The 24,090-nt window shown below is 45.7% G+C and overlaps 1 protein-coding gene across 2 annotated transcripts in view; it reads right to left on the bottom strand.

Annotated features, from left to right (window-relative positions):
* Positions 1 to 24,090, bottom strand: part of Pcp4 (Purkinje cell protein 4) — a 68,431-nt gene that overhangs the window by 20,050 nt on the left and 24,291 nt on the right. For both annotated transcript variants that reach the window (XM_042259593.2, XM_006981374.3), the window contains one exon: positions 14,242 to 14,293. In XM_042259593.2, coding sequence (XP_042115527.1) covers positions 14,242 to 14,293 — 52 coding nt within the window. The remainder of the gene's footprint in view (positions 1 to 14,241; positions 14,294 to 24,090) is intronic.

The following is a 24,090-nucleotide window of genomic DNA, read 5'->3' as shown; positions in this document are numbered from 1 at the left end:
TCTGAGCTTGATTGGCAGATCCTGGGAGGTAGAGGGGAACTGAGGAAGATTCCTTGCATTAACCTGAAGCCTGCACGCACACATACACATGCACACATGCACACATGCACACACAAGTGTCACAACACAAGGTAACATAGAAACACAAATGCATACGTATAACACACACACACACACACACACACACACACACACACACACACAGAAAAATTAAAATATTCTAGAGTGTTCTGGCAAAGAAGAGAGCCAGCCACAAACTCACAAAGTATCAGAATGAGGAAGGAGACAACATGGTCCCCGCTGTGAAGACAGTGAAGACTGAAGGGATACAATGGTCTATCGCAGGGGACTCCAGAACAAGTTACCGCAGCATGGAAAGACAGGGACAAAGTAGGTTCTGGATCCTGATGCATGATCCCTGTGGCTGCAAATCAAGAGTCAGATGCAGTGGCCAGGCAAGCAGGCTCAGCCTGCTACAGTCAGGGTAATAACCAAAGAAGGACAGAGGGACTTGAGAAATGCCCCTGCACTGGTGAGGAAGGACAGTGTGGTGACAGCCAACCCACAGAGAGACAAGAAGAGCTCTGTGCTGAACATTTGTCTCTGAGTAGCTGGGGTGACCAGCAGGTGCCTGACAATCAGCAGAGAAGACTTTAGAAGCCACTTCCGGTGTCTCAGCCCATTGTCAGAGCTCACTATAAAAACCTGTTCTGTTTTATGAACCGGTGGGGAACCGCACTTTGCTGAGCACTTATCAATTCAAACTGCCAAAGGGTTTATGTCTGCCCTGAAACATGGCAACCCTGAGTCCAAGAAATCGCCAGATAATTGTGGTCCAAACACTTTGCAACGCTGTGTGGTGGGGGTGGGGGGCTCCGTTGATGCATATAGAGCCCTCCTGGAGACACTTGGCTCTGTAAGCTAGCTGCAGTGGAAAGTGCTGAAACAAAATCACTCTGGCTCCCATCAGCATTAGCTGCAAAGACATCTCTGAGGAGACTGTTTCCTAAATGAGTGCCAGAGCATGTCTCAATTTTCAGTGATCCGCAAGGTCTGCAGTGGTAGAATAATAGTAAGAAGAGAAGAATGTACTTAGGAATATTGAAGAGGGCAGTCATCACACACAGAACCAGCAACAGGCACACATGCAACACAACCACAGATGGTTAGGAGTGTTTCCTAAACCCGTGTAAGCTGATGTCTCTGTGTGCTGATCTGAATCCATCCCCAGCAATCTGCATGCCAGCTAACCCACTGTCCACACAGATCTCAACGAGAAAGGGGAAAGGTTAGCCTGACAGGAAAATCATGTCCAGGGTCCAAAGAAACTTCAGGATTTGCCAGGAAGCAGCTCATATTCAGTTACTAGAAGAAAGGCCAAGTTCCAAGGGAAACATAATCATGTGTGTGCTCATGTGTTCAGGTTATATGTGTGGATGCATGTGCACACATGTGGAGCCCACTGGATTGGTGGCCATTCCTCAGGTCCTATCTACCTTTTTTCTTTGAGGTAGGGGTCTCTCTTTGGCTCAGGATTTATGGAGGAGGATAAGCCAGCTCACCAGTGACTCCCCAAAATCCTCCTGCTCAATGCTAAGATAAAAGTGAGTGCCACCAAGCCTGGCTTTTTTTCCTTCTTTACATGGGTTCAGGGAATGGAAGTCAGGTCTTCATGCTTGCAAGGCAAGCATTTTACTGACTGGGCTATGACTTGGGTAATATAATTTCTTAAACCTCATTAGATGGAATCTAGCAATATGCAAATAATGAGCCTTCTTGTTCATCGTGATAATGCCCAAAAAGATGTGATAGAAAAAAAGGGTCACCCCAAACAGTGTACTGTGAGCAGAGGGCTGCATGAGGTTGGAGAAATCTGAAAGCCTACCTGCAAAGGAAGAAATAGTGAAAGACAGCATATCAACCCACCACTTCTGAACTACAACAACAATATTAATAAACCTTCAAATTAATGCCTGGAAAAGTCAAGTTTATAAATTGTTCACTTTCAGTTCTCTGGACACCTCTGTTTCTCTTCCTTTTTGAACCTTCCAGACATCACTTGTAATAAACAAGGTCCTATTCCTTCTTTTCTCACTGTGGTCTAGGGAAAAACAATTCTTAGCTTCGTGGTGAGGAGGAAAGGACAAGATTAAAAGAAGATACACTTGATTAACAGAGAGATGTGGTCGTTTATCATGCCTTTAAGCTGCAGATTTTTCAGTTTAATTAGAAGTTTAAATCAAGGTTCCAAAGCTGAGGCAGCCAAGAAGGACCCAAAGGAGGGCAGATGGCTCCTCCATCCTCCCCAGCAAGGTCAAGGCCAACGTTAACATCTCTTCCCTGAACAGCAGACTGGAAGAGATCAGTGCTGAACACCCCCTGGCTCAGCCTTGCGCACCCTAGGCTATACACATGAGGCATGGCAGTGGTCACAGTGGCAGCCAATGGTGCTCTCTCCCACTTCCTGGTGGGCCAGCACAGCTTCCCCACAGACCCCTCCAGCAGGAACAGGCCTCAAGCGCTCTCTCAGCCCAGAGGAAAGCAGCTTCCCTAGAGGCCTGTGGTAGGTTGGTTGTGGGCTCCCGTCACTGCCTCTGAGCTCTTCAAGCATACATACATAGGGTTTGGTCCCTGTGGTCCTCAGCCACAGAAGTCTAGAAGCTACTCTTCTTTTTTCTCCACGCTCTAGGGAACCTGACCTGCTGGGGCAATGTTCTTCTCTGCCCTTCTCCATTTCCCAGGCGCCTGGGATCCACTGGGGTCCGGTGTTCATCGGGCTGCCTTGCTCCCAGGTCACCTCCCTCTTACCCCTTCAGTGGGGATGAGAGCTCAAAGTGAATGCTAGGCATGAGCCTTCATCTGCACAGGGACCGACTAATGCCCTGGGAACATCAAGATGTTGCCTTTTAAAACAAACCTAATAGTGCCTTCCTTTAAGTGTGTCAAGCCAGCCAGTAATGCCATATAGTTCAAATGGAAGAATATCACCCCTGGACTGGCTTTACCTGCTTTTTTGCTTATTTGTATAGGAAGGTAATTATCTCTGTTTTATACGTGTATGTATGTGTATATATACATATATATGTATGTGTATGTATGTATGTAGTTCATATATAAAATAGTCACTTCATTTTAATGAATTCACTAATTAAAAACTTCATGCAGCACACACATGGTGCACATTCATATACTCAGGCACACACACATACACATAATAAATAATGTTAAAGAAATGCCATGTAGCTAGATTAATGTAGCCTCTAAACAAACACTTGCCAATTTCCAACCCCACACACCTCAACAAATTTCTTACAGTTCGAAAAGCCATTCAGAAACCATGGAGCCTCACCAGGACTTCACATTTTCACTATCAAGTATATATGTATATGCACTTATCGGGGGGGGGGGGGGGGGGGGGGAGAGAGAGAGAGAGAAGCAATTAGCTTTATATCTTCTTCAGGATGTGTGCATCCTTTGCCTCATTCAGCCTCGCTCATCACCTGATAGTACCCTTTGCCATCTTTCTAAATGTTATACTATACCCACACCTACAGCTGTGTACATATATGCACGTATGCATTATAGGTTGGGATCCACATATAAGGAAGAAAGAGGGTTTTTTCTTTCTGAGGTTGGGTGACATCACCATGCCTGCTTTGTCTCTGTGAAGATGCACACATTAGTACAAATGGTTCCATTATTTAATTACAGTGACCTAGTCCAACACTGAAAGAGAGAAGTGCATCGTGGGAAACTAAACCTAGACCATGGGCCCACACAACCGTTCCTGTGTCCTGGCTTCTCTGGCTCTCCAACCCTCTCTCTCCTCCTCCTGATGGTGGCTCTGTGGTGTTGGTTGGGGTTTCCCAGCAGGTGGCCCTAGCTGTGGGAAGAAAGCCTGTTCATTTGCTCACTCCCCTCTAAGCTGGGGCTGCCAAACACAATCCAGAATGTCTAGTGAAATCTTAATTTCAGATGTAAAATGGTTTTGGTAGAACTATATCCCCAACGCTGCATGAGGTATGTCCCCAAACCATTTTTTTAAGCTTATCTGAAATTGAAATTTGAGTGAACACGCTGTACTCTGATCCCCACACATCTCTATACAGTGCTGCTGCCGTGCCACGGAGCCCAATCCTAATAACCACCCCTGACACCCCTCAGGACTCTGGATTCTCCCTGAAAAATCCCATGGCAAGTCTTAGATGACACACTCTCTCCTCTCTGTTTCCCTCAGCTCTGCCACACACCTTTGCAGATAGTCCCTTCATAGCAGAACTTCAGAGTATCCATTCAGAGCATTCCCAGTGTTTTCCTGGGACCACAACAGGTACATCTGCCATTACAGATCGCTCATGCATACACACACACACACACACACACACACACACACACACACACACACACACACACACGGCTCTCTTACAACATTTCATCACCAGCTCTGATTAGAGTGTAGTACACAGTAGACAAGAGAATATTAAATGAATAAATGAATTAGTGAATGAATGAATGAATGAAGAGAGTAAAAGAAGTCAAAAAAGATATGAGGACAGGGAGAAGAGGGGAAATTCAAAATAAGAGAGGGGAGGAGAAGGAAGAGAAAGGTAGAAGGAAGGGAAGGGAGAGAGGAGGAGATGGGAGGAGCCAAGCGGGCCGTCTGAAGCACTCTTCACCATGGCTCTTCATCCATGCCTGGGGTAGCCACGAACAGATGGTTTTCATACATGAGACTACTCCCTATCGCTAGCCTGGGCCTCCTCAAAGCCTGGAAGTCCAGGGGAGCTGCATTTCTTACAGGACACCTGGCTTTTTCCACGGATGACTCGCAAGCAGGAAAACAGAAGCTGCCAATCCTGAGGCTGGGCCCAGAAACCAACGTGCATCCTCTTCGCTGGGTCTGACGAGAACCCATTAGATGCAAACTCTGCCAGCTGTCAAATAATTAGTGGCCATCTTTAATCTACCACAAGGTGTGATCCAAGCAAGAAATCAGATAAAGCCCCATCCAGCACCTACAGGGATCCAGGAGTCTCAGCCAAGCTCATTAAAATAAAAATAGCAGACAGGCTTTCTGTGCCTCATTTGGGAAATTAATGAGAACCCAATTAATATTCCCTTCCATTTTCCTTGATTTGGCTTTTTCCTCTGCAGAATGTATTCCTGTTCTGTGAGTTTTTCAGTTTCTTCTGGGAAAGCTCTTGTCTGAGGAGCATTCGATTCCGGCTTAGGAGCCACTTGTACCTCTTCAGGGAGAGTCCCCTCCGTGTGATAGGGAGTGCTCATGTAGGGATCAACTTGACCCTGAGCTCTGTAAGCACCAGGGTGTATTGTGAGTGTCTTGTCTACCTCTGTGTGATCAATGGCCAAAGAATCAGCATCCAAACTTGAAGTTCAGTGTTCCTCTCTGCTTCCTTTAACTCAGTGGCAACCCTCTGTACACTCTCCAGTTACCCAGTCAAGCCTGGGTGCCTACCAATTCCACCACTGCAGCATGAGTGTGTGAGTGTGTGGATGTGTTGTATACATATATGCATGTTTGTGTGTGCATGTGTATGAGACATGTGTATCCTCACAAATGTGTGGAAGGTGCACATGCATGTGTGCACATATGTATATGGAGGTCAGAGGTCAATGTCTGCTCTCTTCCTTGGTTACTCTCCACCTTATTTTTTGAGATAGGATGTCTCAATGAATCTGGAGCTCACCAATTTGGCCATGCCAGAAAACCCCCAGGGATCTCCATGTCTCTGCCTCAGGGCCAGAGTTACAGGCACATGCTGCAACACCCAACTTTTGCATGGATACTCGGGATCCAAACTCAGGTCTTCATGTATGTGTAAGTAAGCATCTTACTGACTGGTCTGTCTCCCCAGCCTCTTGGTTGTTTTTATTTTTTTTTTGTTTGTTTGTTTATTGAGACAGAGTCTCATGCAGTCCACTTGGTGATGTTTTGCATGGTTCAGGCATATTCACAGGTATCCAAAGGGAACCCCAGGGTTTGGATTTATTGAGCTGCACACTTTGGTGCAGTGTTCTGAGTGAATAACAAACCATTTTCACCATCCATTTCAAGTCCTTGAGTTAATTGTTAATGCCAAGAAATTTCTTTATCTCTATGTTGAACCAAGATAGCAACTTAGCAGTGATACAATGAAAATAGATTCTGAAATGAGTATTGCACGGTTAATTGGATTTTTAAAAATAAAATTTGGAGCCGGGCGGTGGTGGCGCACGCCTTTAATCCCAGCACTCGGGAGGCAGAGGCAGGCGGATCTCTGTGAGTTCGAGGCCAGCCTGGGCTACCAAGTGAGTCCCAGGAAAGGCGCAAAGCTACACAGAGAAACCCTGTCTCGAAAAACCAAAAAAAAAAATAATAATAAAATAAAATTTGGATATGATGCCCATCATGAGCTGGCCTCATAAGCAGATAGCAGGGCTGTGAAAAGCACCTCCACCCAGATGATGTGGTTTGATGCTCTGATTAATCATTTTTAAACAAGGGATGCTCAGGTTGTTCCTTCCAGAATTGGAGCTGGGGTGGACTTGCTGAACTCAAGACAAAGCCTGTTGTATATTTATCATGGTCTCTGCAATCTGGATGCCCATAAGAGGTATGTGGACAACTGCCCACCCCTGACACCTACAAGACAAAGCCATAGTGTGGGAGGCTAGTCCACTGGGCTTGACTTTAGCATAGGGTCAAAGACTCCACCATCTCATTTTGAAGTAATTCTTAAAAACATGATTGACAGACAACTTGGTTCTCAGCCTGCCTAAAGCTAATGAAAACTGGTCACTTTCTGAATCAGGGAGACTCCCTTTCAGGGAAGAATAAGATTGTAGAAGAGTGAAATACACCACTTCTTGATTGGATAGAGCAAAAATATTGAGCCCAGTCTTCATGATTAATTAATATTGATCAGAAACTGACTTGTTATTCATTGTGAATGCTATAGAAACCAGTCACTTAGTTGAGAGGAATTTATATAAGCTCACAACAGTCCCCAAGGGCTTTCCCCAAAGGTGTATTTAGAGAGTGTTCTCTTATAATTTCTGAACCTTCCTTCCTGGAGCCTGAAACTAGAATGGACCAGCTTCCATCCACCCCCAGAGATACTGTGGTGGCCAGGCTTCCATCCAATCCTGCATAGTTAGCTGGCAACACAGGTCCAGCCCATGAGGGAGACCCACTCTCTAAGGACACCAGACACTGCAACCTGCTGAGAGCTGACACTGCAGGGCGCCCCAGCATTCCCACATGCCTGCTGCTCCCTGCCAAACTTCCCTAGTGTGAAACCTACTCATCTGAACCACCTTATCACATAGCCCAGGCTGGAGCACAAACTGCTTCTCACCTCTGGGAAACTGCTGCCTGCAAAAATCAATTCTCTAAATAAGATTAGGACTGCTTCACCTACCAGGGGAAAAAAATGAGAGATTTGCAAGCACAAAGGAAACACCATTTCCATACAAATTGTAAGCTCAGACACAGAGGAGGCACTGGTCTGGATAGGGTGCCTGCTCTAGCCCAGCATGCCCCCATCCACATCACAAACAAAGCTAAGACATCATCTGACTTCAAATGAGAAGAGAGAAAATGGTCAAGTCCCCCAGCAGGCCAGTTTGGGGTGTAGTGTTGGGGGAGAGGTCCCCTCTGTTCTGACCCGTATGGGAAAATGAAATTTAAAGCAACCAAGCGACCATCTGTTCTGCTTGCAATCACCCTTCTGTCTACAAAACTGGCCAGCTCATTTAAAAACATGTGCTGTTTCATAGACAGAGGTGGTGCCCAACCCTAGAGCTACAGATGTCAGTCCATTAAGATGTCTAAATTATTGCATTTTCCTCATTTGACCAAACAACTGATAAGTGGAACTTGAAGCCGCTCTGTCTCCTGTTTGGAAAAGAGCTCCAAAGGGCAGAGGTCAATATCTTCCCCGGTCATGATATTTTTGTGGGCTTAGAAAGATCTCCAACCCCATTCTTGAGCATCATTTATCACTTCAGATTCTCATTAACACATATGATGTGAAATGTGGTTTGATATTCAGCTGTCCTGGTCCTCTTATACAATACTCAGTGTCAAAAAGGAAAAGATGGGGAGAAAGGAGGGGAAAAGGAAAGGGAACAAGGAAGGAAGTTGGTGAGGGAGGGAAGGAAGGAAGAAGGGAGGAAAACAGGAACAAAGATGGAAGAGGAGGAAGGATGGAGGATGAGAGGCCAGCACATCCCTCCACATGGTTAACAACCTGATTCCAAAGAAGAGAAGCATCGAGTTTCTCCAGTATCAAAGTCACTACATTCCTCAACCCAAAGGGCAAAACAGCTTTTAGAAGGCATTCTGCTAACTCAGATTGATAGCAACAAACCCGGTCAGTGCTAATCCCTGAGACAACCTTCACACAGAAGCAGCCACTCGTTCAACAAGACTACACTTGAAGCAGCCTTGCTTGCAGACCCTGATGGCTTAAAGGCCTGGCTTAATAAGCAATTCCAGCTTCATTCTTTCCCCATCTGGATCAATATTAGAAGCAACCTTGGACATCCGTCCCTTCCTCCTGGAATACAGATTCTGCAGAGGGCTTGGAGCCAACAGCACAAAGGACTAATCTCTGAGTTTCAGAAATTCTCAGTGTGTGTGTGTGTGTGTGTGTGTGTGTGTGTGTGTGTGTGTAAATTGATTGTTTCAAATAAGAAAAAAAAAAAAAGAAGAAGGAAATGCAACAGGAGAGCCTGGATGGAGACCAACGTGTTTTGATTCCCACCTTGCTTGCTGTGTTTGCGGGATGCATGGCTGCACTCCCAGCCCTCCTGCAGGGGCTCCTGGCTTCTACAGCACAGGGTACACTGCGGTGGCGGTGACGGAAAAGGCTCGATGGCCTGGGTGGAAATGGGTGACCTCATGGAGGGGAGTTTTCCATAGCCAGGTGCAGTCTGCCTTAGAAGCAACATGTTTCCGAGGTGTGCTTGAGGTTGTCACCGTCCCTTTCCGAAGAGCATGTGGAGTCCACGCCTTGGTGAGAGCTAAAAGTCCAGTCTCCACCCACCTTCTAAATGCACTGACATGCTCCACCCACCCTGCCCGACTCCTAACACCAAAACTGCATCCCAGGCAGCGTGTGCCTCCCTGTCTCCGTGCCTTATGTAAAGTCGAGCACAGATACATGACTCATAGAAGCATCCAGGGTCACAGACACTCAAGAGCCTTTCCAGAAATCACATCTCTTCCTCGTGCCTTCCATACCAGCCATTCTAGACACAAATGCACCGTCACCCCGGCAGCACCTTCCAACGATGGTCTTCTCTCCTGAACGTGGGAATAAGCCCTCTGTCACCTCTTGCCCACCCCTGCCTGGGTGACCTCACACCCCATGCTTGTACAAGTCAAATAGTGATGGGTTAAACAGATCCTAGGCACAATCAGCCCACATCAGTATGTGGGTCTTGATAACCTGTCACGCACCAAGAACAAAGAAAAGACTGTTGATGGCTAGTGGGCGACATTAAAACTAAGGGCAAAGTGCAGGAGGCATGCATATTTGAATTCCATTTCCTACGTGAGCCCTCACACTCAGTTTAATGGTAGTGTACATGTCTGTGTGTGTGCTAAGGTGGGTCCTCAATCACTCTCCCCACCTACTTGATAACAGAAAAATAAGAGAAGTATTCTCTTGTGTACCAGTGGGTGGATTCTCTCAAAAGTAAAGGTAAAATAAACTTGAATTCCTATTGTTTGGATTGTATTCAAAATAGGAAGAGGACAGAACCTGATATAATAGAGTGCCCCCTCCATTGTCGGTGACCACGCAATCGGGAAATCTCACCTTCTCCCCGCTTGTCCTCAAAGCTCCTAGAAACTTCACAGTGACAGCATCACCCCCAAGGAAGAGACACACCCCTGGAGGATGAGCCTGAGGTCGTGTTGCACTATTCCCTCTCCTTAAAGAAACCCCAACTCTAGGGTGACCCCCCAAGGAGTGACAGGACACTGCCCCTCAGAGCAGGGGGCTGCTCTTTTCTCGAATCATGTGGGTTTATTTGCCTTGTCTTTAGAAACAATTCATCATAGCTCAGTAAGTCGGGAGAATTCTGTCCTAGTTTTAGAAACTCAATTTAGCTTGGGCAAGCAGCAGAGCCTTTTCGAAGGGTTATTACTCATAAATCTCTCCTTCGACGGGAAGTCCCCCCGCAGCTGCTCTTCTCTCCCTGACTCTCCTCTTCCACTCGTGAGTACAGAAACTTAACCCAAGTCTGTCTGAGTGACCCACATCAGGTTCCACATCAAACACCCAGGAAAGAGATAGCATTTTGCAAGAATAAATAGGTGATTCGTAATGAGTTGTGTGCATTCAGACAGCATCTGTGCTGATAAATATGTTTGGATTTAATTTTGCTGTCTAGACTACAGAGATCTGTCACTGGGGCCATGAACTCTCATTTCACTGAAGTGGAAAGTTACATCAGGAGCAGTGATTCCCAGAGCCTGATTCAGCAGATAGCCCGGGAGCTCTGTCCATAGAGCCATGGAAATCTCTAGGTCACCCACATTCCAGTGCCCAGGCAGAAGAGATGGCCCCCTGGTAAAAGTCCTTGTTGAACAAGTGTGAGAGACACAGTTCAATCCCCAGGACCCGTGTGAATTTTCGAGGTTTGGTGGTTCAGTCATGTACACAGAGTTCTGGGGAGATGGAAACAGGTAGATCCCTGGACTCACTGGTCAGCCAGCCTGGCAAAATCAGTGAGCTCCAGGCTGTGAGAGACTCTGTCAAAGAAAAAAAAAGTGGAGGAAGATGCCCTCCACACACATGCACTTGCACACACAAGAGCATATATACTCGCCAAAGAAATTATGATACTAATATTAACAACAAAACTGCCAACCATGGGCTGGCGCGGTGGCGAGGTGGCGAGGTGGTTAGGAGCACTTACTGTTCTTCCAGGTGACCTGAGTTATATTCCTAGAACCTCCATCAGGCGGCTCACAAACACCTGTAACTCCAGCTCCGGGGAGATCTATTGCCTCTGCAGTTACTTACAGTCATGTGCACAACTCCCAACACACACACACACACACACACACACACACACACACACACACACACACACAATTAAAATAAAATAACAATAAAAATAAACATTTTTAAGTTAAAATTTTAAGTTTACCACCATACATTAAATGACTGTACAAAGTCTTGAAACACAGAGGACATTGGGTTTCAGTGGGCTGATATCTCAGGAGAGTGAGAAAGACTTTGGGAGTGTCCAGGACAGTTAAAAAATGAATAGGTGTCATATTCTGTGTCAGTAGGTGTTATGATGATAGCTACAACAAGAACTGCTGGAGACCCATCACATCACGCCTTAAGTACTTAGTGTCAGTGGAGCCCAGAGGGCAATCCCCTTCTGAAGCTTTGAGACAGCCGCGTTTCCTGATGCAAACCATTCCAAGACCCACAGGTCACTCCCAAAGTTGTCATGACCTTATATTTCAAACAGAGGCCTCCACTAAATCCATATTTAGAACAATAGCATGTTGGCTTGTAGACGCTAAAAGAACTGGGAAATCCTGCTTTTAATATTAAGGACCGCTGTGCTGTGTGGCTCTCACAGTCTTCCGGTGTTCCATGCTGCATGTGTCTGTTCTCATGGGTCCTTGCTCCTTTAACACGTGTAGGCAGCTCCATTTGATATTAACAGGAAACATACATTAACATAATAGATCTCCCTTGATAATTGCTCTGACAGAGTAAAGTAAGTTGAATTTTAATGTGATTTAATATTAAGCTAAAACAGAAATTCCAAGACCCAGGAATTTGAGAACAAGAAGTTGAGTAACTTGGACTCTTGAGGGATTTGTTCTACCCTACTTCTGGAACATTTTAGTGCAGTCTTTTCTGGACTACTGCTAGCCTTTATTGTCTTTACTCATTTTTAGAGATAAAAACCTCCAAAAGGCTTACTAATATAAATGTATCATATACAAATATATGTAGGAACTGCTTTTCCTCAAAGTAAGGTATATTTTGTTATAATAATATGGATTTATACAGTGCCATTATCCTATAATTATCAAATAATCTCTAATTCCTTTTTGCCACATAGAAGCAAATCTCCTTTAATATCTAGGTTTATGTAATGAAAGGCCTTATTCGCAGCATCTTGACTTTTTCCATTTGATTAATTTTTATGCCTCCAAGAGAGGCTCACTCCATGTCTACTGATGGGAACCAACTTTTAATTCAAAAATTTAAATAATTATTAAATAATTTAAAAAACTAAATAATAAAAATGTATTTTTAAAGCTGGCAGAAATTCCATCTTTTGAATGGCAGAAAGGTGCACCCTTCATAAAAGCCAATCCTGCCTGTGGGTACAAAGCCCAGGCATGCAGACATGCCCCGAAGGACCGATGGCACGGCAGGAGAAAGCCAGGACACAGCAGCATGGGTCATAGGAGAGCTTGGCGCCGACCCAGCCATCACCATACCTCATCATCAAGCTCCAGGCTACTTGGGTATCCAGGGCTCATACTGGAACAGGAACAGGCTCAAAGTGTGGGCCAGGGACAATCTCATAAAAGATATTATAAAAGATGCAGTTGGATCATAAAAGGTTTTTATTCCCTTCTTAAAATCGTGTTCTCTCCCAGGTACATGGTGGAATTTTCCAGAAGCTGCACATCCTGAGGCATTGCAACAGACACACGTGAGCAGGCAGGGAAGCTCAGCCGGCCCCTGTCGGCCACACGTTAGCAAGAGATGTAAAACCCCACTGCTATTTGCACTGGATATGTTTGAGCTTCGAAAATAGGAGCTTTTCATAAATAAGAATTCCTTGTATTAACAGGTAGAGTGTTTATTCATATTTAGTGATAAGCAAACTTTTAAAACTTGCTCTACTCTCATTTCCAGAAGAGAAGCCATCACCAGTTAAGCCAAGATGCACTAAAGGTCTGTGAGATCTTCTGGCGCTCTTAAGGTTACAGTGAAGTTATAGTAACAAGTTGGTGACCCTGAGGAGTAGTTGGATGGTAAAGACTGTAGTCCTGACACTGTGAGAGGCTGTGGACACAAACCTCAGTTGTCAGGTGGACATAACTGTGTGACCAGGAAAATCAGTTCTGTGTGACAGACAGACGCCCTTTCCTCATTTAAGCCAATAGCTCCATCCCTTCCTCCTCCCTTTTAAGCTCCTTCCTGCTCTCTCCTCAGCTCTCTGATCTCCTTGCCGGTGTCCCACCTGCTCCCTCAGTCCTGCACAGGAGACAGAAATTTTCTGACGTAAAATGAGCACCCTTGGGTTTGGGAAGACCCACCATCCTTCCTTCTCACTCCCCATTCTGAGAAGGTCATTGTCACCTCCACAGCTCTGGCCCTGACCAGGACAGTACAGCATGATGTTCTCTGCTTGAGTCTCATCTGTGATCCACACTTTGATTGGTGGACACCAGCATCTCTACCACTCAGTGGGGGGAGCAGGGATTTTCCACAAAAGGAGACCACATTTTGTAATTCATAAAATTTATGAACATCCAGAATCTAGTGTCCTCAAAGTAACACTGTAGTGTCCCCAGGTATTGTGGATAAAGGGGTTCACTATTATGCAGTGTCCTCTGTCCCAAATCTAGCTCTTCCAAGCCAATCTTTCATTTCCATAAAAATATGAAGCTCATTCCCGCAACTGAAAATTGTTCCCAGTGAAGCCTGGAGAGAAGGGAGGTGCATGTTCCCAGCACCCTATGGTTTTATGTGTGGGTGACTCGCTGCAGTAAAAGCAAGACTCCTGCCTCAGCTCCACCCCTGAGACCAGCACCGGGTTCTGAGCGCTCTGAAGGGCAGAAGCCAGTTTCCACCCTCCTTCTAGGAGTTGAGCACTTCACAGTTTTCAAAGCACTTATCTCATTTGATCTCATTTTAGCCTCACAACAACTCGGGTGGATTCTCACCAACCCTAATGAAGAAAGCAGAGAACTATATTTGCATTGTAATTAACATGTCACCCAAAATGGGAGTCCTCTTCTGGGAGGGAGACTGCTCTTAGCATCACATTTAGCTTGCTCGGCTTTTCTTTGTAAAGCCGGACCACAGGGCTCCTGTGAGTTGCTAAAAGCCACTCTAAACAGAAGTACAAGCGTAAATAGCAAGCTGATTTGGGCAGAAGGCATGGTTCAGAGTTATGCATGCCCAGGGAGATGCAGAGGGGGGTGGACAGGCAGCAGGACCTTTCCTGCCATCTTACCATTATCTCCCGGCGTCTTGTCTTTTCCATTGGTCGCTCCAGCACTTTGTCTCTAAAAAAAAAAAAAAAATTAAGAGAAGAGAAAAAATGATCAGATGTATTTAGGACTATTTTTATCTTTTCTGCTAATTCAAATATCTCTCATATCACCCTAAGTTCAGAGTTACTATAACTTAGAGAGTTAAAGCACAGTGCTCTGCAAACAGTGACTCCAAACCAGGACCTGCCGAAGCTGCCTCCGGCCTCCCTTGTCAGTGCCCGCTACTGGCTGAACACAGCTCAGAAGCTGCGTGAAAAGCCCGATGGTAAGGGCCGTTGACTGAGCGCAACCTCATCCAAATAGGAGAAAAGTAGCCAAGGCCATGTGCCAACCCCAGGGCTGCCGAGGCTGGTCTCACACCACTCTGTTCTTATACCAGGCACAAGAGACTCTTATGTTAATTGTAAGGACTCTTATGTTGATTGTTCCTCCCACTACTGATCCGCTTTATCTATCATTGACTATGTCTGTCCTGGGTACTTCCATTTGTCCAGTTTGGCAAGAAGTATGAAAAACATTGTGAGATATTTTTAATATCTTTTTTTTATTCTTTGACATTTTTGTTCAGGTATATAGTGAATTTTTGTCATCCCCAATTAAACTCAGTCTGAAGAAATAACTTTTAAGGTTAGATTTGCATCAGTCTGGGAGATGCCTTGAGAGTTCTCAAGATATATGAGAACCATAACACACATATAAGCAGAAAGCATGTCTCTTCAAAGCTCATCATGGTCTGTGCAGTTGTTCTGACCCATGGAGGAAGATGCATCTTGTCAGTCCAAGTGTTTGACAATTGTCAGGAAGCATCAATTTGAGAAGACAGGAAGAGGTTGCAATGACTCTAATTTCCAGAAGAAGAAAATGGGGCCAGTAGGAAGCGTGCATGGAGCCAATGGTGTCCTGTAGAAATTACCAATGTGACATAACCACAGTAAAGGGGTCTTGGAAAGACAGACAGCCACCAGAAAGGACAAGGTAAGTGACCCCAAGAAGTAATGATGACTTCAGAGTTCACACATGGGTCCAAGACCAGCCTACCAACACTCTCCTAGGAGGGGAATCAGTGCCCTTCAGTGCTCAATGTTGTCATAAGGAATTTTGGGGTCATTAGTCAATGATGACTCAGGAACATGGATCGTCCAGGTTCTCATCAGTGTAAACAAATAGTCAATGACAAATACAAATGTCAGTATAGTTGAATGTCCTGCGAATGCTTACTGCCCTGAGGAGATGATTACCCAAGACAGCACTTTAAAGGGCAAGCCCCAGCATGTCACCAACACCCTCCGCCCACACCCTTGCTAAGCTGAAAGCAAACTTCCACCTGACCAGAGATGCTGTGCTCCACCCAGTGAGACAAGCCCCTCTCTGGAAGGAACAGGGAGGGAGGATGAGGTGACAGGGAAGTTAACAGAAAGCTGGCCCCTTCTTCATATTGAATTTGGAACCTTTGAGTTTCCACAGTGATAGACTTGCCAGGGTTCGACCTCCAGTCAGACATCAATTGTCCTGTCGTGGTGTTCATCCCCTACCTGGCAGCGGCTGTAACAAAGCCAGCCAGCTCAGTTTAAACCAGACAGCACATTCCTTGCCTAGAGCAGATGCACTGGTATCAACCGGCCATTTCTTTTTGTCTGTCCTTAATTTGATGGCACCTCTTGTCCTCTGTCACACAAAGCTGGTAAATGTATGGTTCCTGATGGAAACCGAACCACCCAAATCAGGGATGCAGCTGCCACTCTGGGTATGAGCAAGCCCACTATCCAAGAACTCCCTTGAATAATTCATAGATGGATGGAGATAAAAGAGAAATTGCGCAGAATGAAAGGTGAGATGTTCAGGGCAGAATAAAGACAAATTAAATGGGATACAAATGCAAAGAGGGTGCAGGCCCAGCCCCACCAGCTTCAAATGCCTTAAATACCAATACCTTTCAGATGCCACAAATGCCGCCCAGCTCCATAAAAGATCACATTTTAGAAGCAGGAGGAAGACTGAATAAGATATGCACAGGGAAGAAAAAGAGTCATTCTTTCAGGATTTCTAAGATGGGGTTTTTATGTCGGCTCTTGGATGATGGAAACAAAATGGAGGTGATTGATGTCATGGGAGATGCCATCTCAGAGCAGAAAATGATCCTGACAGAAAAAAAGTACATCATTGAAAGCATCTTGTTTCAAAGACCCAGTGACATTTTCAAAGGAAGACTGAGTGCAGTGGAGGGTGTCCAGAAGCTTCCAAATCCCCAGAGTCTGGTTCTCATACCTGTTTACTTTACAGTCCCACCACATGGGGTGACAAGTGTCCCTGGACTAAGGAGCAGATAGTCCAGAACAGGCCCTGGGGCCATCAGACACCACCAACTCTGTGAATTATGACAGTGTCTTTAATGAGGTATGTGTTCTCATCAGCTTCATCAGCCTCACTTTACCCAATGTGTCCTAAGACACAGAGCAGAACTTTGTGCAAGGCCACAAGGCTGCGCAATGCCGAGCCAGGATTATAACCCAAAAACCAGGCACTCAGTGGCTCTTAGCCACTACACAGGAGTGTCTCTTCACACTGTGTCACATGTCTCCTGAGCCACCACCAGTTAAGGAAAACAAAGAAGGGAATTCATGTCTTAAGGCTAATGTGACCTCATTGGCACCCATGGGCTTGATGTATCTAGAACACTTGGGTTTTAGGAAGAAGTGGTCAGACCAATAACAAAAGGCTGAATTGTAGGATGGTTGTTTGATTTTTTTTAAAGTTTATATATAGTACAAGTACCAGAGTTAAACTACACTGAAACAAATGACTATGTGGCTGGAAAAATGGACTGACGGATCGATGGATAAATGGATGAATCAATAAATGGGTAGATTAAGGGAGGTGTTGGTGGATGGATAAGTGGATGGGTTGATGGATGGATGGATGGATCATTTAATAGATCAACAGACGGGTGGGTGATGGCGATAGGTGAATTGGTGGATGGATGGATGAATAGATGGATGGATCAATGGATCAATGGTTGAGTCGATGGATGGATGGATGGATGGATGGATGGATGGATGGATGGATAAGTGAGTGGATAGGTTAATGGATGATTGATAGATGGACAGGTGTTGGTGGATGAATGATAGATAAATGGATTGGCAGGGAAATGAGTAAGTGGATGAAGAGACAAAGGTCATTCTCTAAAGGAGAATGGGGGAAATTTTTATTTTTAATGAAGTATTAGAAGCCCCTACCCTTGGGAAAGAGGCCTCCTTTTCATCCCACCCACACTTTTACCCCAAGACAAGAGAAGAGCTGGCTTTTCTCTCCATCCTCCACAGCTCCAACTATGACATCATCATCCTGATACTACATTGCCTTCTGAACAAAACATTAAGGATGCCATCTATTATAATTACCTAAAGTGCCAAAGGAAACCAACATGATGAACAGGCAAATCCTGGCAGATACAGGAATTCTGTCCCTTTTCTAGGAAATCAGAAAAGGTTCAATGGTATCATGAACGCCAATACTGCCATCCAGCTCAGATGTCTAGATAACAATATATCAGCACATGCAGAGAGCAGAGACAGGTCACTCTGTGTAAATATATCTAGTTTCAATTTACCACTCCAATTGCCAAATTACCACAATGCAAGTCAGGTATTGAAAAGACAGTTTCAGAATAACCCAGAAGAGCAAACACTCGTGTATCTGAGAGTTTTGAGGGCATGTCCTTTCACAGCTTTGGTCAGCATAAACCTGGCTGGGTGTTTTCAGGTGGGCACCAAGCACAGGAGAGGCTGATGTGTGTGAGGGGTTCTTATTGCCTTTTCTGGAGGCAGGGGTGTTGCCTTGGAGGCCAAAACTCAGCCTCCACCTCAGCCACAGCAAAACCTGTATCCTGGGACCTCTCGGCATTTACCCCCAGGAGACTCTACTTTGTCAAAGGTACTGGACCAGGTGTTCTCATTTGGGTCCTCTTCTGCTCACCTCCTGCTCCATCCCATTCTAACAAGATCACTTTCATCAACCACTCATGTTTGGGATCCCCTGGAGCTCTCTGTCCCCCACAGACATGGCATCCTGTTCCATAGGATGAGTGTCTGGGAGACTGGCAGCCTCTTCCTCCTTCGCCATCTGAAGTCGGCCTCCCTGTGACAGCAGCCAGCCCCAGGTCTGCCCTCACTCGGTGCACAGCCCCAGGTCTGCCCTCACTCGGTGCACAGCCCCAGGTCTGCCCTCACTCGGTGCACAGCCCCAGGTCTGCCCTCACTGGGTGCACAGCCCCAGGTCTGCCCTCACTGGGTGCACAGCCCCAGGTCTGCCCTCATTCGGTGCACAGCCCCAGGTCTGCCCTCACTGGGTGCACAGCCCCAGGTCTGCCCTCACTGGGTGCACAGCCCCAGGTCTGCCCTCATTCGGTGCACAGCTCCCTCTGGAAGCATGTGCAAGCCATGTCCCCATTGTCATCTGCAGAGACCTCTTCTAGAATCAGTGGACCCTTTGTGGCACAAGACACTGCACTCAGCTTTGCTGTTGCCATGATAAATGGCCAGACTGCCAGGCTCATCAGGCCATGTGGCCCTCAAAGTCTCCAATTTTAATATGGACTTTAAGTTACAATTAGGTGTGCTAAATACCCATGTGACTTCAAAAGAACAACATGAGATCCCCTCTTGCTCAGCCCCACATTGGTGGTAGGATATATCTAAGAAGTTTGATGAGGGGATAGAAGGACAGAGAGGCCTAGAAAGAACCATCACTCTAGGTTAGTCATCTGTAGATGCCTTCCATGAAACTCAGACATGAAGTCTTCCTTCCTCCCCAAGGCTCACTAATAAAAATAAAACATATAAGAATTTAATGAAGCCTCAATTAAAAGGAGCTGAAACAACTAATAGTATCAACCAGGCCTGTGCCTTTAAATGTTCCTTTTGATAATTTAATATATTCCAAGTATCCATTAAAAAGCAAGAGAAGTAGTCTAAAGACACAACTTCTGAAAGTAATTTTCCCTGACAGGCTCATTGCACCAAGACCTTCAGGAAACATGCGTATGCATGTGTGCATGTGTGTGATGTGTTATGTGTGTGTGTTTGTATGTGTGTGTAGTGTGTGTTCATGTACATGAATGTGTGTGGTGTGTGTGTGTATGTGGTGTGGGTGATGTGTGTGTGTGTGTGGTGTGTATGTGGTGTGTGTGTGTGTGTGTGTGTGTGTTTCCCAGAAAGCAGAGCCTGAGGCAAACATTGTTCATGCTATAACTTATGGCCAGGGTGATTCTGACTGAAGGAAAGGGTAAGAGGCAGTAGACAGAGGCACCCACTACTAGAATGCTTCCTCAAGCTGGCCATGGTTAGGTGCAGGTCACCTTCCAGAGATGTGCAGCCTGAGTGAGGATGAGGGGCAGGGGAAGCACAGGAGTTACTACCCAGCACCTCTGTCCCTCACTGATCCAAGATGCCCCCACAGAGCATTGATTCCCAATGCCTCTGGACCGTGCAATTTCACCCCTGGCATGGGCCTGGGCTGATGGGGAGGTCCCAGGGGATAGAGAGGTAGAGATGGAGTGGGTAGGAGATAATGAGCTGCAACTGTGCACGTGCCCAAGCCCACACAGAGCTGTTGGCCACGGAGTTCCTCACAGGTAAGGTCTGTAGTGCACACAGGAGGCTGATGACTCGGCACACAAGCTTAATGGGTGAACTGTTTCCAATTGCAAAGCCATGAATGATTGCTTCATAGTAGATGCCCACTGAACAGATCACATCAATTTCTAGAAAATAGTTGGCACTGGGTTTGTTTATCCACATACTTTGACCTAATAATGAATATTGATATAGGTCTGACCACTTCTAAGCCACAGTCAGGAGCACACATATTGACATCACAGCATCACATTGAGTAGAAAAGTACCTGAAACATCATTAACACATTCAGCAACATCCTGATGACATCTTCGAAAACCCTGATTATGTTTCCTTTGAGTATAACAGACTTAACATCTCGGTCCCCCTGTTCTTCTCTGATAACTCTTCCACAAAACCACCGTGCTTATAGAACAACTACCCCAGTGCAAGATGAAGAGCCTGGACTTTGCCTTGGAGACGAAATGCACAGGCACACTAATAATTCAGTAATCAAAATAGATACTTGAACACAATGTTTAAGGTGGCACAAGCAAAGATCAACAATTTTAAGGCCAGAGCTGAGATTATGTCCTTCTGCCCCTCTGCCTCAGGTTCCCATGCTGCCAAGACAACACAAGTCCCTGTGCTTCCCCGAGGCAAGTATAAGGTTCAGGAGAGCCATTTATAACAACAATCTAGAAAGATATTCCAATGCAGACAGTTGTGAAAGCCATCTTTGCATCGTGAACCATAATTACAGGTTAAGAATGGATGCCATTGTCTCCTGAGTTTTGTTACATGATTTCTAGACTCCTGAAGTCACAGGCCCACCTGCCACTTTACCGTCCATGTCTATGACATCAGTATTCCATTGGTATTATACACAAGAGGCCAAATTAGCAAAAGCAGTGTCATTATTCATGCTAATTTTCAACTTGAGACACAAGGCTCACTCGGAAACCCATCTGTCTGAGTGTACACAGCTCCACTCTAGAATGGGAAGCACATCCTCAGGAAATGATATTTTTAATAGTTGATGTTTGAAGAGTATGAAATGTAATGTGAATTCCCACTGGTCAAATTTGGGGCACAGCCCCAAAATTTGGGGTACACACTCCTACAAGTAAGTACGTGGCAGACTGAGGCAGGAGGATTACAAATCCAAGGCTAGCCTGGTCTACATAGTAAGTTATAGTCCATCTTGAATTGCATGAGACCTTATCTCAAAAAGAAAAACCAATGGGAGGTGTAAGGGTGTGTTAGCAGGTAAAGGGCACCTGCCAGGACTGATGATCTGACTTTGACCCAGAACCCACATGATGACAGGAGAGGAGCAACTCCTGAAGGTTGACCTCTGACCTACACAAGTGCAGCATTGCACATACACTTGGGGCAAGGTGGGGGAGGAGGAGGAGGAGGAGGAGGAGGAACAGGAGGAGGAGAAGCAGCAGCAGGAGGAGGAAGAAGAAACTTTTAAGAAAAAAAGTGGGGATGCAAATTGTAGCCCTGGGATGGTCTCTGATTGTGGGTCTACAGCATTTGTGGGTAAATCTGAATTAATTATTTGTTATCTAATTTTGTAAGTATACTATTGTTATACTATTTGCCTAGACTATTTGCCCTATCAACAGCCACTTTGATAAGAAACAAGGAGCCTCAGGGAGAGCTAAGTGCACAGGCCATCCCTGACCTCCTCCAGGCTGCACACACCCAGGTCTCCTGACTTCTCCTCAGCCACCAAACACTGGAAGAGGATTTTGTCTGAGTTTGACTTTGGCAACTTGGGAAAAAGACAAATGACCCTTGTACAGGGGTCTGGGTTTCTAGGAGACAAGGAACGCGCAGCACAGAGCCCTCACTCATGGAGAAACTTCTCAGCCATGGTGCCAAGCTCTTTGTGGGTGGAAGAAATGGGTCCTCATGGGCCTGTTGTCAGTTTTCCACAGCTGATTAATTAGGGAAATCCCCAGTTAGAGGACCTTAGTGTCATCCTGGCTCAGAAATAAAAGGATCATTTTAAAGGTGAGTTATCAGGAGAGGTGGCTCATCAGTTAGGAGTGAGTACAGCTCTTGCAGAGGACCCAGCTTTCCTTCCCAGCACCCACATCAGGTGGCTCACAACTGCCTGTAACTCCTGTTTTTTAACACTCTCTTCTGCCCTCTACAGGCACCTGCACACACACACACACACACACACACACACACACACACACACACACGGCATACACTGACAAAGACATACACATAATTTTTTAAAGAAAACAAGCAAACAGATTATGACAATCAAGTACATTCACTGGTGTGCAAAGCCAAATCAGTCAGCAGCCGAGAGCCCACCCTGGGCAGTGACTCTTTCAACATCAGTTGCTTTTGCCTTCACTGGGCCAGGCCTGGGCTGGGTCCTAGAGAGTCCCCCACTTTGGCTGGCTCACAGTCTGGAGGGTTCAAAGAGAGAAAAGCACTAACATGTGAGAAGAGTCCTGAGCCCAGAATACCTAAGGTCAAAGGTCTGGGCAGAGGCTCCTCATTCACAGCTCCTGTCTAAAACAGACTATAAGCAGAGCGCTACCCACCAGTGAGGCATTTCAGTCTTAGTTCCCACCCTCCAGGGATGAAAGATATTCAACTTGCCCCTGCTGGACACATGTCAGGGACCTGGACCCTGAGTCCTGCTCTCTTCCTGTCGTCTGTGATGGTACCTCTCCCAGAGCCATAATCCAGGTCCATCCAGTAGATGGCTTCCCCCATGTAAACAGAGTGTGAGTCTTGGCTGCAAGGCATTCTTTAGCATTTCACCTTCCCTTTCTGGTCTCTGGCCTCTGTTGGCTCCTGTCTGCCAAGCAGTTTCAGGGAGTCCACATTTGTGCCACTGTCCCAGTGGCTTGGAAGCCCATGCCAGCAGCCAGCAATACCGCTTGGTAGCTTTGTACCACTCAGCCCCACCCCCACCCCCAGCCGTGAGCACTTTCTCTCGTTATTTTTCTCTGTGGTGCTGTCTTCCTTCACATTACAGAGTCTTAACAGTCACATTCTGACAGCTTTAGGGTCTCCAGCTCCCCTCAATAGCAGCATCTTCACAAACCATCCCTCCAATGAGTCATAAATAAAGCGAGAAGCTCAAATCTGCATGCCATTATAGCACGCTGCACTCTGAGGCAGTGAAGTTTCGGATATTGCAGCCTCTCTGCAGAATCAAAATCCCACACAGGAGAAAAATCAAATGAGAAGCCTCCCCAATTATCGCAGCAAGCCCTTCTAAGAGTTCTTCCCCGCTTGCTTTTGATCCCCGTGTTTATAAGGAAACAAAAAGGCGTGTTTCTGCGGTATTACACTTAATGTTTTATTGATGAAGGACCAGGAGCCTCTTAGATGTTCAGAGTCTAAACGAGCAGGGAAGCAAAGCCTGCAGTGACTGAACTGAGAAGCGGGCGACAGCTGGGTCGGCCAGCAGGTTGCTGATGAGCGCTTGGGGCCACAGCGATCATTAAGCAAGTGGCTTCTCCAGAACTTCAAAAGCTTGTCATTAAAGGCACCTTTCCTATCAAAGTCCCTGAGTTTGCCTGAAGAGCAGGAGAGACTTTTATGCCCACATTTTATGACGAGAAGAGAATAGCTTTAATTTCTTGCCGCTGATATTTTTAAGTCATAATTCCTCTAGTAACATTCCAAAATTTGAGCATTAAAAGCTCTGCTAATTTAATCCCTAAAGGAGTAGAAATTAATGTCAAAAGAAAACTTCAGCTTGGAAAGGTTAAAAAAAAAATGGTTAAAAAAAGTGATGAGGTTTTCAAAGGCAAGCGCGTTCCCCTTTGCAATTCTTTCTCTGTGCCCTGGTTTTCAACTCCGACATGCTCAGAGGCTCAAGTTTGCTGGGGCGCTATTCCAAGCACCTGCACCTGGCCTTTGTGTAAGGGAATTAAATGGTACACCTGTGATTCCAGCAAAACCTTCAAAGAGACCCTTATTGACAGGTGCCCTGAGTTACCACAGTGAAATTCACTGTGTATTCTACCTGACAGCTGTATATTTTTTTAATTAGTACTTCCAGAGATATACACACTTAAGAAAAAAAAAATAGTACTTTCACCAAAACAAACAAACAAACAAAAAAAACTCACCTTCATTCTGCCTATCTTCTTTTCAGAGTTTTCTATTTGTAAAAGTGGGAACAGTTGTCTAGAACTGGTTTTTATGTAC

The sequence above is a fragment of the Peromyscus maniculatus genome, chromosome 12 (genome assembly GCF_049852395.1).
Source record: "Peromyscus maniculatus bairdii isolate BWxNUB_F1_BW_parent chromosome 12, HU_Pman_BW_mat_3.1, whole genome shotgun sequence".
Lineage (NCBI taxonomy): Eukaryota > Metazoa > Chordata > Mammalia > Rodentia > Cricetidae > Peromyscus > Peromyscus maniculatus.
This window is presented reverse-complemented; position numbering and strand designations above follow the sequence as displayed.